Consider the following 14,209-nt stretch of genomic DNA (forward strand, 5'->3'; position numbering starts at 1 on the left):
GTGATACTTCCATTTTGTTTTTCTTTTTCAAGATTGTTTTGGATATTCAAGATCTTTTTGTGGTTCCATACAAATCTTAGTATTGTTCATTTTAGTTGTATGAAAAATGCTGTTGGCATTTTGGTAGGGATTGCATTAAATCTGTAGGTTGCTTTGGGTAATATAGATATTTTAACAATATTTGTTCTTCCAAACTATGAGCATAGAATTCTCTCCATTTCTTTGCATCAACTTGAATTTCCTTCACTGGTGTTTCAGGTCTTTCATTAGGTTCCTTTTTGACTATAGCTGTCAACCTTTCTTCCTCCCTAGAGGTTGTTACTGTTACCAGCATGAATTGTTCCAGGCCTTTTTTTAGGTATTTGTATACACAAATATGTATCCTTAGAAAATGTATGGTGGCATTTCTATTTTATTTTTTTTAATGTCGTCATATTATATGGGAACACCTTTTATTGTACTTTGCAGATGCTGCTTTTTTTTTTAAACAAATTGAAGGTTTGTGGAAACATGGTTGAACAGGTCTGTTGGTGCCATTTTCCCAAAAGCATTTGCTCATATCAAATCTCTGTCACATTTTGGTAATTATTAAGATATTTCAAACTTTGTCAGTATTATTGTATTTGGTATGGTGATTTGTGATCAGTATCTTTGATGTTAACAATTGTAATTATTTTGAGATGCTACAAACCACTCCTTTGTAAGATGGGTAACTTAATCGACAAATGTGCTTGTTCTGACTGCTCCACCAACTGGCCAGTCTCCCGTTTCTCTCCCTCTCCTTGGGTCCCCATTTCCTGAGATAAAACAATATTGAAATTAGGCCAGTTAATAATCCTACAACAGCCTGTAAGTGTTCAAGTGAAAAGAGGGTCCATGTCTCTCACTTTAAATCAAAAGCTAGAGGTGATTAAGCTTAGTGAGGAAGATATATCAAAAGCCAAAATAGGCCAAAAGCTAGGCTTCTAGTGCCAAAGAGCCAGTTTGTGAATGCAAAGGAAAAGTTTTTCTCAAAGAAATTAAAAGTGCTACTCCAGTGAACACATGAATGATAAGAAGTGAAACGGCCTTTTTGCTGATATGGAGAAAGCTTTGTGGTCTGCATAGATCAAACCAGCTCATTCCCTTAAGCCAAAGCCTAATCCAGAGCAAGATGCTGACTCTTCTGTGAAGGCTGGGAGAGGTGAGGAAGCTACAGAAGAAAAGTTTGAAGCTGGCAGAGGTTGGATCAGGAAGTTAAAGGAAAGAAGCCATCCATCTCTATAACCTAAAAAGCACAAGGTAAAACAGCAAGCATGGAAGCTGCAGCAGACTGTCCAGAAGATCTAGGAAATTAGTGAAGGTGGCTGTACTAAACAGCCAGATGGGCAGTGAAATCTCGTGTTTTGTTTCCCATGTGCACTTTACTGATTACTGGTGAGATCAACCATCTTCTCATATGTTTATTGGCCTTTTGTATTTCCTTTCGTGTGAAATGTGTGCTCATGTTCATTTTTATTTTGGGCTATCATTTTATTATCGATTTGTAGGATTTCTTTACTCTTAGTTTCATACTTTGCTTTATATTCAGGAGCAGCATCTCTTCCGAATAGTCTTGGCTATTGCACATCTCTATTTGACATATATTCTAAAATTATAGAATCAGCTTGTCAGGTTGAAGGAGTAAGCCTGTTGAATTTGGTATTGCTTTAATTACTACAGATTAATTTGGGGAGAGGTATCATCTTTTTAACAATACCATTTGTTTAATCTTTCTCAGCCTAATATACCTTTCTGAATTAGATCACTTGTTTAATGCTTTTGCTCTGTGATAAAAATTAAAGTAGCATACCTTACTGTTATATCTCATTTCTCTGAAAATAATTGTCGTCTCTTCTAGCACATTTCTTTTCTAAACACAGGTATCTGAGCTGTTACAAAGGGGTGCTGGTGAGATGTGCAGTAGCAGGTGAGAAAATTATTTCATCTCTTTTTTTTTTCTAGCAATCCCCAAAGTGAGACTGGAGACAATCTACATTTGTGGAGTAGATGAGATGAGTACCCAGGATATCTTTTCCTATTTTAAAGAATATCCTCCTGCTCACATTGAATGGTTGGATGATACCTCCTGTAAGTACACTCAAGTTTTTTGTTGTTTTTGCCATCTCAGATGGTGAATATTTGTGATTGAGACTACTCGTCTGCTCCCAAACCTCTGCCTTTAGCCTAGGGGAGAAAGAATGCCCATTGATGAGAATCACATTGCCTTAGCCAGTCTGCCAGATCATATTCCATGAGTATTTCAAGTCAGCTCAGATGTGATGACCAGGAATCTAGAAGGTTGGTTCCTGGTATCTGAGTCTTGTGTACATGATTGAGGCCTCTTTAATTCCCACAATTTTCCAACAAAGGGGTGGATCCAACTATATAGACTTGGGGCTCTGTGTTCAGGACCTTAGATTTTGTCATTGCACCTTCCTGTATAGGTCTTCACAGGCCTGGGTCTGCCTTAGTATCTGATCTAGGACTAAACTGGAACTTTCTGATACTATATGAAACCTCTCATCTCTGCTTGCTTTGAAACTTCACTTGCTTGAATTAGCTAATATTTTTACTTGCATCCCCACTCCAAGTCTGGTAGGACCTGTGGTAACCACTCTGCTGGCTTCTTGTCTTAATTCACTTCTAGTCTGGCTTAGCTTACTGCCAGGTCAGCTTACTGACCTGCTAGGCTGTACCTTGAATAGCTGCCTGGTTTTCCCTGCCGCTTTTTTTTTTTTTTTATAAAGATGTTGATTCAGCATTGAAAGGAGAAACATGACAGAGTTTTCTCCGTTTTTCCTTTTGCTTTACTTACACAACCTAAATCAAGGGTTGGCAAACGTTTTTTTATAAAGGGCTAGACAATAAATATTTTAGACTTAGCAGGCCATACAGTCTTTGTTTTGTTATGTCTATTCAGCTCTGCTATTGTAGTGTGAAAGCAGCCATAGACAGTATGTTACTGAATGAGCCTGCCTGCTTTCCACAGATCTTTTTTTAATAAAAAATATGTTGGATGTGTAGTTTATTATTTATTTATTTGCAGTTTGATATTTATTTATGTGTAGTTTATTATTTAATTAATTATACCTATATAAAGGTGGTGTAGATATAAATAAATAAATAAATGAATAGGTGGTGGGCTGGATCTCCTTTGCTAACTCCTGATCTACGTTACTAAAACTGTAGCTAAGGGATATTAGAATCAGAGAGACCCTTTAGACTTACCCATTTTTACTAACTCATGTTGAACATCAGAACTGAGAAACAGAGAAGGAAAATTGTTTGCCCAAGGCCACATTGTGTGTTTGTAACTAAAGTGAGAATCTGTAGATCTTCATATCTGAAACTGAGAATGTAAAGGTAACTCTAATTTGAGAAATGCTGCTTTAAATAAAATTAAGTAGATTTATTTTCTATAAGACTTCTCAACATCTTTTTCTTGCTAAATTCTCTTGCTTAAAGAAGTAGATTAAATTAGTTGCTACAAAGCCAAGTGGCTGTCATGGCTTCACTGTATATATTCCATGGATACCATCATCACCCACACTTTATAGTAGGAAACAATCATTTAGCGTGTCTGAATGACAAGGTACAGCAGATGGCTTCCCCGTAGAGGGCAGTAGTATAAAGGCTAATCCAAATTTATTTGACAGTGGTCTTGCTATCATCTTCATCATCTTCATCATCATCATCATCACAAGAATGCTAACACTATATAATACTTACTGAGTCAGGCATTTTTGTATACAGAACCTTTATATACAGAACCCTTTTTTCATGGAATACAGTTATTTTGTGGAACTTCGTTTGGGAATGCAGCTCTAGGCTAATTTCATCAAGGAGTTTTACTGCCACTTTCTGTACTGCTTTCATTAGTTGGTTCGTACATTTACTGATACTGATCTGTAGCTAGATGAGGCCATAGCAATGACTATGTTGCAGTCTCTGTTTTTAAAAAATTTACCATATGGGTATGATGTAATGTTTTATTTTATATTTTGTTTTAGGCAATGTGGTTTGGCTGGATGAAATGACAGCCACACGAGCCCTTATCAATATGAGCTCTCTGCCAGCCCTGGATAAGATAAGAACCAGGGATGCCAATGAGGACAGGTCATCTGAGAAAAGTAAAAAAGGTAACAACACAAAGGAGGGGCTTTAGGGCTGAAAGTCCTGTTCTTTACACTATTGGTTTAGGTTTCTCTGCAAAGCATTATATAGTATCTCATTGTCAGTTATTTCTAAGATAAGCTGTGATGCTTTGGATCATCAGTATATAGGAGAAAATAATGGACTTTAAGTTACGTGAGATGGAGTTATGTTAAGTTTCATCTTGTCCCTTGTATTTTAGACAAGCAGGAGGATAGTTCAGATGATGATGAGGCTGAAGAAGGAGAAGTTGAAGATGAGAACTCAAGTGATATAGAGGTTAGTAATAGAGCAAAGATATAAACAAGGTTATAGTGTAAAAAAAACCCAAACTGTTTACTTTCTTTTATTTAAGGCTTAAGGACTTACTAAGCTGTGTTCTTCCTTTGATTGAACCTTTTGAGATTATATGAGGCTCCTGGCCTTTAAGTTCTTATGGCTATAATGAGTGACTTTTCCTGAAATCTTAGAATAGTACTCATTCTTCTATATAAGAGAAAATGGTTTTATTGAGGAATACTTGGAAGTAAGAAATTAAGAAAAAACAAGTGATGGAATATTTCCTAATGGGGCATGTGCTGTTATTAAATACATTAAATACATTAGAGTGTATTCATTTAAAAAATATTTATTGAATACCTACTATATACCAAATTCTAGGTCCTTTGGATATAGCATCAAACCCATGTCCTTCTCTCTTGGAACATATATTCTAGTGGAGAAGACAGACAATACACAGATACACAGATATATAATGCCAGAAAGTGAGGAGTGCTATGGAGAAAAGTAAAGAAGGGTAAGCAGATAGAGAATGATGAAGACTATTCTTTTAGACAAGGTGTTCAGGGAAGACCTCTGACTTAGAAATGTTTCAGAAGAACATGTGCTGTCCTGCTTCAAGAATTGTAGAAGAGAAGAATGAATGTAAAAAAGAATGTAGAAGAAAGAATGCTTTCTCAATGGTGACTTTGCTACTGAATAAATATGAAAGAAGCTTTGGGGCGCCTGGGTGGCTCAGTGGATTAAAGCCTCTGCCTTCGGCTCAGGTCATGATCCCAGGGTCCTGGGATCGAGCCCCACATCAGGCTCTCTGCTCAGCAGGGAGCCTGCTTCCTCCTCTCTCTCTCTCTCTCTGCCTACTTGTGATCTGTCAAATAAATAAATAAAATCTTTAAAAAAAAAAAAAGAAGGAAGCTTTAATGTTTATATTGAAAATGCTCTTTTTTCTTAAGTTGGACACATTGTCTCAAGTAGAAGAAGAGTCTCTGCTAAGAAATGATCTTCGTCCAGCCAACAAACTTGCTAAAGGAAATAGGTTATTCATGAGATTTGCTACAAAAGGTAAATGTGATATTTGGCATTAATTTTTAGTTTTATTCTAAGTCATGTATTTTTGAGTGACATCCTTTTCTTTTGAAGAGGATGTTAGGTCAAGTAATCTCAAATCCCTTCAAACTGTAATGTTCTATTTGTGAAATGATGGCTTGCTACCTGAATTGAATTTCATACTTTGAAGGTGAATGTTAGCTGTTTGTATACTTTTGTGATTTCTGGCTGAATTATTTTCTCTTAAAGCTAGTTTGTTCTCTGTGCTTTTCAGCCAATTTATCTTCTGAACTATGAAAACATTTTAAAATTATACTTTCTTATTCATCACAGCAATATCCTCCTGGACATTGCTAGTAGTGCCATTCAGCCTTATCCTCTAAGGACCTAAAAGCCTCCTAGGCTCTCTGTGCACAATGATTCTGGTGTGCATTAAAATATATATGAAATTTGAATATGGAATACACTTGGTTTATTTTTCTTGACTGAGACATGTTTAAAGATTCTAGGCTCGTTATTTTATAGACTGCCCCTCAGTTTGTTTTTTAACTATCTCCTCCTGATTGAATCAGACTGTGCATATTAGGCAAGAGTATCACAGAAGTGCTGTTGTGTCATTTGCAGTACATCCTGTCAGGAGACACGTGATATTTACTTGTCCCGTGTTTGGAGATTTTAGCTTTTCTCAGTTAAGGTAATGATAGCCAGGTTTCTCCTGTTTTCTGTTTGTAATACAAAAATTGGCAGGAGGTACTTTGAAATTATATACATAGACTTTGGTTCATCATACTTCCACTCAGCATCCATTGATGACTTTTTAACTCTGCACTTCTTTATTAGTTGGCATTGTGCTTAAGGAAAAATTTTTTCTTTTTACCCATTTATTTACTTATTTACTTAACTGTATCAGTTTAGGTTCATGAGTCTTATTTTATTCAGTGGGTTATTCATTCATGTCTTTGTTTCAATTTACAAATCTTGGATTTGGCCAGTGGAGCCCCTTCAAGCTGTATTATTTTGACATGCCTTCATGATTCTTTGTACACTTCCATACTTTATGGCACAGTAAAACATCTTGTTTTTCCATACTCAACATGTACTATCCCTGTCCCAAATCTGGAATCAGCCATTTCTCCCAAGCAGCTGGTGGGCATGTCTTTTAAAGGGTGCACATACTGGCTTGTGCCACTGTTTACTTATAGCCCTGGATAAGTGTGCCTTGGTATTCATCTTCTGTAATCAGTGAGTGCCTCAACGAAAATGTGTATGATCAGTGACCACCTTTTCTTTCTATTAACTGGCATTTTAACTTGATGAAATTGATACATTCTAGATAAATGGTGCAATGCTGTTTTCTTTAAGCCATTTTACGAAACATCATGATAGATTGGAAAAAATGTTTTACGAGATATATGGAGTTATGTATAATCTGTTTCTTTAATACTGATTCTTTGTTATTGGAGTGTTGTCATTCAGAAACAAATGTCATCTTTCAGGGAAGCAGGAAAAATGCTACCTTCTCTAGAAAGCCCTTTTCATTCTTCAACAGCTCTAGTGACTGAAGCTCTCGTAAGCTTCCTGAAACCTTGTATGTTGCATTATTGTTGTTGTTAATAATATTTTCTCTATGAGGTCATTCAGCTCCTTAACAGCAGCTTAACTTCATTCATCTCTATTTTGCTTCACCTGCTCTATACTGCACTGCTTTTTAGGCACTGAGAGTGAATATTTGTAGCATATCTTTCCCTTTTGTTGGCAGATTGTGCTGATCTGACCTCCGCTATGGAAAACATATTTTTAAACCATTCAACATTGTCTTCATACCAGTGGGAAATCCTAGGTAACTGTCGTAATTAATTTTTAGATGACAAAAAGGAACTTGGAGCAGCCAGAAGAAGTCAGTATTATATGAAATATGGGAATCCAAATTACGGAGGCATGAAAGGAATTCTTAGTAATTCTTGGTAAGTCTAAAACTTTACAATAGTTTAAGTAGTACTTAAGCTTTTCTTAATCCCTCAGTTGGTATTCTGCAGTGGAATGTCAACACCATGTGTGCACTCAAAGGAAGACCAGAAGAAAGAGTTCAAGATTCTTAACTCTGGGGTAAATGGTATGAAAGGCTGAGTTTTAGTTTCACATAGAATGTCTCTGTTTCAGTACCTAACATTTCATCAGTGTATAGTTGAACTTAATTAGTGGATTTCAAAGTCCTTTCTGTTGGTTTTTGACGATGTGCTTATTTTGGAATGTTGCAGGAAGCGAAGATATCATTCCCGTCGCATTCAGCGGGATGTGATCAAGAAGAGAGCCCTGATTGGGGATGACGTTGGCTTGACATCCTATAAACACCGACATTCCGGTAGTTGCCTGCTCAGCTCTTGGGTAGACACATGTTTGGCTCCCGAAATCATATTCTTATTCTTAATACAGTCTTTTAAGGTTCCAAACTTTATCATCCTCTCTTCCTTGCCCTCACCCTCTGCCAACATATAGGAAAGTAAGTCAAGTCACAATTAATTTTAAATTGCCCATACAAAAGAGGTCAAATGATTTAATAAAAGCTGTTCTAACAAAAAAGGCCAAATGTGACATAGGAAAAATTGAAATAAAATTTTCTGTAGGAATCTAATTTTTCTACTATTAATATCAAAAGCTGCATGAAAATTTTTTGTTATTTTATCAGATGACTTGATTTTATTATTTCTTTGTCTGATGATAAAAATAGGCTGCTGTGTCTAATGTTTTATGCTTATTGGCTTGTGCACACGAATGCCTCTGTTAAGTATCATGACTTGGGTTTCATTTTGTTTGTTCTGTCATTTCTTTCTTTCTTTCTTTCTTTCTTTCTTTTGGTGCTTATGTAAGAAGCATTTTCATTATGTTTTTATAAAGATTTGTTTCTATTTTTAATCTAATCTGTAGAATTTTCTACATGCTTTGTAGACCTGCTAAGTCAGCATACAAACATGGGATAACATGTATACATGTTTATCATTGTAACAGGGACAGGTGAAGTCCATCATTTTTATTTAATGCATATATCCAAAGTTGTATATTTGAAATCTGCATCTTTAAAAATGCACATACTTTTCTGTTACACGGTTACATAATTTCAGTTACTCTAAGATATTCTTATCATATAATCTTTATCTTATCATATAATCATTATCTTGTATTAAGTTAAAAAGCAAATTGCCCCTAATTCTGGCACTCTAACATAAACAACTGATTTCATTTTACATTTTTCTTACTTTTCTCTTTTCATAATAAATATAATTGTTGGGGCGCCTGGGTGGCTCAGTGGGTTGAGCCACTGCCTTCGGCTCAGGTCATGATCTCAGGGTCCTGGGATCGAGTCCCGCATCAGGCTCTCTGCTCAGCAGGGAGCCTGCTTCCCTTCCTCTCTCTGCCTGCCTCTATGCCTACTTGTGATTTCTGTCTGTCAAATAAATAAATAAAATCTTAAAAAATATATATATATATATATAATTGTTAACATATATTTTATAGTCTTCTCCCACTTAAAAGCATTTTTCCATGAACTTTAAAGTTACAATTGATTTTCATTATTCATAGTGGTTATGTTCTATAAAGTTATTATGATCATTGATATAGTGAATACTAAACCGTTCAGAGACTCTGGTCACACCATTTTCATCAACTGATCAATATATAACCTTCTTGGATTGTGTTTCTGTTTAAAGACATCTTAGTTAATGCATATTGTTGATTCATTAACATTGGACTCACAGCCAACAGCACTGTATCTCATGCTTGAACAAAGCTTATTTAACACATGTTTATTCTATAAGGCACATCACAGCCTTCTTGGGCTTAGGAACTCTAGACAGCTTTGGCAGTACATTTAGAGGACATTTTTAAAAATTTTTAAATGAAATCAACAAAGCCACAAAAATATGAAAAGCATGGCACTTAAGAAACTGCAAAAAGAGCACTTGTTTACAGTATGAGAGCTGAAACAAGAAAGCAGAGTGTTGCCTCGTTTGACCTCAGCTGGGAATATGCACATCTAATGATTCAGTTTTGTGCCACTATGCACATGTTCACAAATGACAAGAAAACAACACTACAGGTGTTGGTATAGAGTTACAAATAAATTTGGCGGAATACAGAATTCATGAATAATGACAATCGACTGTACTTTAGATTACTTTATAATATTCCATCAGGTTACTGGATCATACTTTACCTAGCCGTTCTTCTGTTGTAGGTATCAGAGTGGCAACTAGATGGGCCCTTACATAGATAATGCTCCAGTAAGATCTTGGGCATGGGAACCCCACCTTTTGAAAAGATCACCAATGTAGAATAGAAAATCAGATTTGTTAGTTTTAGTGCTTTTCCTAATGTTTTTTGGTTAAATTTCTTAGGACTAGTAAATGTTCCAGAGGAACCCATTGAAGAGGAAGAAGAGGAGGAAGAAGAGGAGGACCAGGACATGGATGCAGATGACAGGGTGGTGGTGGAGTACCATGAGGAGCTCCCAGCTCTCAAGCAGACCCGGGAACGGAGCACATCTAGGCAGTCCAGCGCCAGCAGTTCAGACTCCGATGAAATGGACTATGATCTAGAACTGAAAATGATTTCCACTCCTTCACCAAAGAAAAGCATGAAAATGACCATGTATGCTGACGAAGTGGAATCTCAGTTGAAAAATATTAGGTAAAAATATTTTTTCTCTTTAGCAATGCTAGCTTTTAATTTTAAATACTAATTCATAGGGGCGCCTGGGTGCTCAGTGGGTTAAGCCACTGCCTTCGGCTCAGGTCATGATCTCAGGGTCCTGGGATCGAGTCCCACATCGGCCTCTCTGCTCAGCAGGGAGCCTGCTTCTCTCTCTCTCTCTCTCTCTCTCTCTGCCTGCCACTCCGTCTACTTGTGATCTCTGTCTGTCAAATAAATAAAATCTTAAAAAAAAAATAAAATAAATAGATAAATAAATACTAATTCATAGCTTTCTCTTAACTCCTCTTCATTCCGTAATCGCTTTTATCTGTTTTCTTATCAGTCCCTTGAAGAATTTGAATAAAAGCATCCAGTTTTTCTTGTAAATATACCAGAAGTAGTCCTTGTTATAAAAAATGAGATAGTAATAGAATGTGAAAATCACCCATAATGTCATCTTTCCAAAAATAACAACTTAGCAAGTGAATTAATAACTTTCCTGCTAATTTTATGCCTATACGTAAAGCATGGAGAAATTATATAGTTCTACAAAAATGAAGTTGTATGTATATGGTTTTGCAGTGTGCTCTTTCTGTTTAATATATTGAAGATTTCCGCTATTTTTTCACCCAGATATAGTACATTGTTTGAAAGTATCGTGATTTATTTAACCCGTTCCTTATTGAAAGACATTTAGGTTTCTATTTTTTTACTATTGCACTAACTAAATTTCTTGAATCCCAGTTATTGTACAAAACTACATAAATGTTTAAAAATGTGATGTTGCTAGGAGTGCATGTGTGGCACAGTTGGTTTAGTATCCAGCTCTTGGTTTCAGCTCAGGTCATGATCTTAGGATTGTGAGATTGAACCCCACATTGGACTCAGCATGGAGTCTGCTTAAGACTCTCCTTTCCTCTCTATCCTTCCCCACCCATCCCTATTCTCGCATGTGCGTGGTCTCTCTCTTTCACTCTCCAAAATAATAAATCTTGAAAAAAAAATTGGTTTTGCTAAATTTCCCTCCAAATAGGTTTTACTCACTTTATTACCTATTACCTATTGCTCACCAGTCTTAACCAGTCTTTCTAATTTTTGTTAATTTTGTGGACCAAAAAATAGGTATTTTAATGTGTATTTCTTTGATGACTAGTAGGGATGAGCAGATTCCTGAGGGCAGATAGCATATGCACAACTCAAAGTGTTGGAGTCTAGGGGTTCTCTGAGTGTTCTTGGTAGTGTATTTGGGGAAGGGAAAAACAATTCAGTCTAATTCTTTTGTATGGCTTTGTTCATATCCTTATTTTTAGTTTTCAGAGAACTTTCCAGTGTTGAATGCTGCCAGAATAATGCTGGTGCCTAGCATGGTAGCAGATGTCTTTGACAGAGAAGTCTGCCCTTTACTGTAGACTCTTGTATCTTGACTATAGCAAAATCACAGCCTGGGTGAACAGAGATCTGTGAGCCCTTTGCAGGCCTTACTTGACATTTGTCCTATAAGGGAGGGGACTGAGATTCACAATTACACATTCTTTGATAGTTTACAGATACTGTTTGTGGAAACCGCCCTGGAAAACTCAGAAACCTACTTGCCCTGATTGATCTCTTTATAGCAGGCTGATCATATGTTATTGTAAATAAATAATTATTGGTATATTGTATTTGTGAGTGAATATTGGCTATATTAAATTGGGCTTCTTAAATTATTTTCTCCAAAGTATATGAGATTATTGCATAGTCATTACCCCATAGTTGAAGGTGGTTAATTGTACTTTTTTTTTTCTTTTTTAAAGGAACTCCATGAGGGCAGATACTATATCCACAAGCAATATCAAAAACCGAATTGGTAACAAATTACCAACTGAGAAGTTTGTAGATGTCCGACATCTGTTAGATGAAAAACGTCAGCACACACGTCCACGGCCACCAGGCAGCAGTACTAAGTCAGGTATTGTTCAGTTGTGTTTCTGAGCTCCAGAAAGCAAATCAGGACAGAGATAGGTCCTTGGATAAAACATTGCCAGTAATGAACTGATTTGGTTGTCCTAGTTCATCACTTCTAAATTTTGCATTAGGTATTGGAACTTTAGGACATGAAAAATAATCATACTTTTGCAGTATTAGCTTTCAATATTTTTGTCCCAGTTATTTTATTCTGTATGTCGTTGATATACTTTATACATAAAGATGATAGAAATTAAGTTGAGTTGTTGGTCAAGAATTTGAACTAGATGGTATACAAGTGCAAAGTCGGTACTTGGCCATGCCTGCTATGTACTGGACCCTGGGTTAGATGCTGGGAGTGTTAGAATCTTTGGAGGGGATGCAAAGTCATCATAGAACTTAGATGGAGAAAGGCAAGTGCGCGCATTCAGGTAATTCCATTGCAAAACAGAGTGAAGTAAGTGCTCTGATGCTGTGGGCCGTGGGAGAACAGAGAGGAGTTAGATCTATGGGGGGAATTGTGGAAGGCTTCTTAAAGAAAGTGGCTTTAGAGCAAGGCTGATGGAGGGAGTGGGATCTCTGTTAGCAAACCTGTTTTTTTGAGGTGAGAAGTAACCTGATCTTATATCTATTTTAGAAAGATAATTTGTGGCAGGATGGGGTAGGGTAGAAAGTCAAATAAGTAACACGGGCCTGAATTAGATCAGGGAGAGCGGAGGTGGAATGGATGGGAACATCAAACCTTGCGAAGGAAGAAGACTTGGCACTAGGAAGTGTGGGAGCAAAGGGAAAGAAGCCAAAAGGCTCAGGCCTGAGAAACCAGAAAGTTGGGGATGCTGCTCTCTGAGACGATAAACAAGATGGATGAAAGCCCCAGTACAGTGACTTGCTAATACACATGTTGTTTACATGCTGTCATTGTTAGAGGGAACTCAAGAGGACAGGTTTCTGGAGGGATTGGAGGGAGGAAAAACAAATTTGATTTGACATATCTTCCCTTGATCTTTGGTTTTTGTCAATTTCATTACATTTACTGTTAAATATAGTAAGTTTATGAAGAATTCCTTATATGTTGAAAGGTTTATTATTTATTATTATTTATTATATTTTATTATTTATATTTATTATTTTTATTTTTATTTTATTATTATTATTATATTATTATTATTTATTATTTATTACTTACAGTAATGTTTGTTAGCTGAAATGTTTGTAAATTCTTTGGTATGCTGGTCCTATTTAAAAAACAAAAAGCTTGCACAAAAAACAAAAACAGCTGATTTTGTTTCAGAAGTTCCTTTCTGGAGCAGTTCTTTTCCACTGAAAGCCCCTATATCTGACCTTTCCTAGGGGAATCCAGACTGATTATTTAGAGAGAAGGATTTTAGAAGTTTGATTTCGTAAGGCTCTTTGTCATCATTTGGGGAGATTGGCACCAGGTCCTCTAGGGAATCTCAGGTTGACAGTATCATTAGCAATGCTCATGTTTGGTCACAGTAATACTTCTTTTTCTTTTTCTAGATATACGCCAGCGATTAGGAAAAAGACCGTATTCTCCAGAAAAGGCTTTTAGTAGTAATCCAGTCTTTCGGAGAGAGCCTTTTTCTGATGTACATAGTAGGCTGGGTGTTCCCAGACAAGACGTTAAAGGCCTCTACTCTGATACACGGGAGAAGAAATCAGGTTGGTAACACTTAAAACTGAGTGAAATAGGAATTGGGTAAGAGCAGACTATAGCATAGAAATACTTTGTTGGTCAAAGGCAGGAAATAGCATATGTCAAAAATAAATGACTTTTCCTCTTCCATTATAGTCGTTGTCATAATTGTAATAATAAAGGTATGAAAAATTTAGAAAATAGGGGAAAAAAAACCCACCTTTGTTCTTTCTGTTTAGTGCAAATACTTTTTAGGCTTAAGTCTCTATTCACATCTTTGTCAATATACATACTCTGCTTTGCTCATACAGGATTTTAATGTGATAATTTTTCACATTGTTAAATTCTTTATAAATAAAATGTTTAATTGCCTTTATAGTGTAGTATGTTATGAAATCTTAAACACATATCTCTCCTCTA

At 36.2% G+C, this 14,209-nt stretch overlaps 1 protein-coding gene across 2 annotated transcripts in view; it reads left to right on the forward strand.

Annotated features, from left to right (window-relative positions):
* The window catches only part of NCBP3 (nuclear cap binding subunit 3), a 33,714-nt gene that overhangs the window by 13,866 nt on the left and 5,639 nt on the right, over positions 1–14,209 (forward strand). For both annotated transcript variants that reach the window (XR_014304618.1, XM_082705816.1), the window contains exons 4-12: positions 1,984–2,109; positions 4,032–4,160; positions 4,376–4,452; positions 5,406–5,514; positions 7,364–7,463; positions 7,758–7,861; positions 9,894–10,185; positions 11,982–12,136; positions 13,654–13,815. Coding sequence is in view for 1 of the 2 variants with exons in the window: in XM_082705816.1 (XP_082561942.1) it covers positions 1,984–2,109; positions 4,032–4,160; positions 4,376–4,452; positions 5,406–5,514; positions 7,364–7,463; positions 7,758–7,861; positions 9,894–10,185; positions 11,982–12,136; positions 13,654–13,815 (1,254 nt within the window). In the remaining variant the exon portion in view is untranslated. The remainder of the gene's footprint in view (positions 1–1,983; positions 2,110–4,031; positions 4,161–4,375; positions 4,453–5,405; positions 5,515–7,363; positions 7,464–7,757; positions 7,862–9,893; positions 10,186–11,981; positions 12,137–13,653; positions 13,816–14,209) is intronic.

This window comes from Mustela nivalis (assembly GCF_964662115.1).
Source record: "Mustela nivalis genome assembly, chromosome: 17".
NCBI lineage: Eukaryota > Metazoa > Chordata > Mammalia > Carnivora > Mustelidae > Mustela > Mustela nivalis.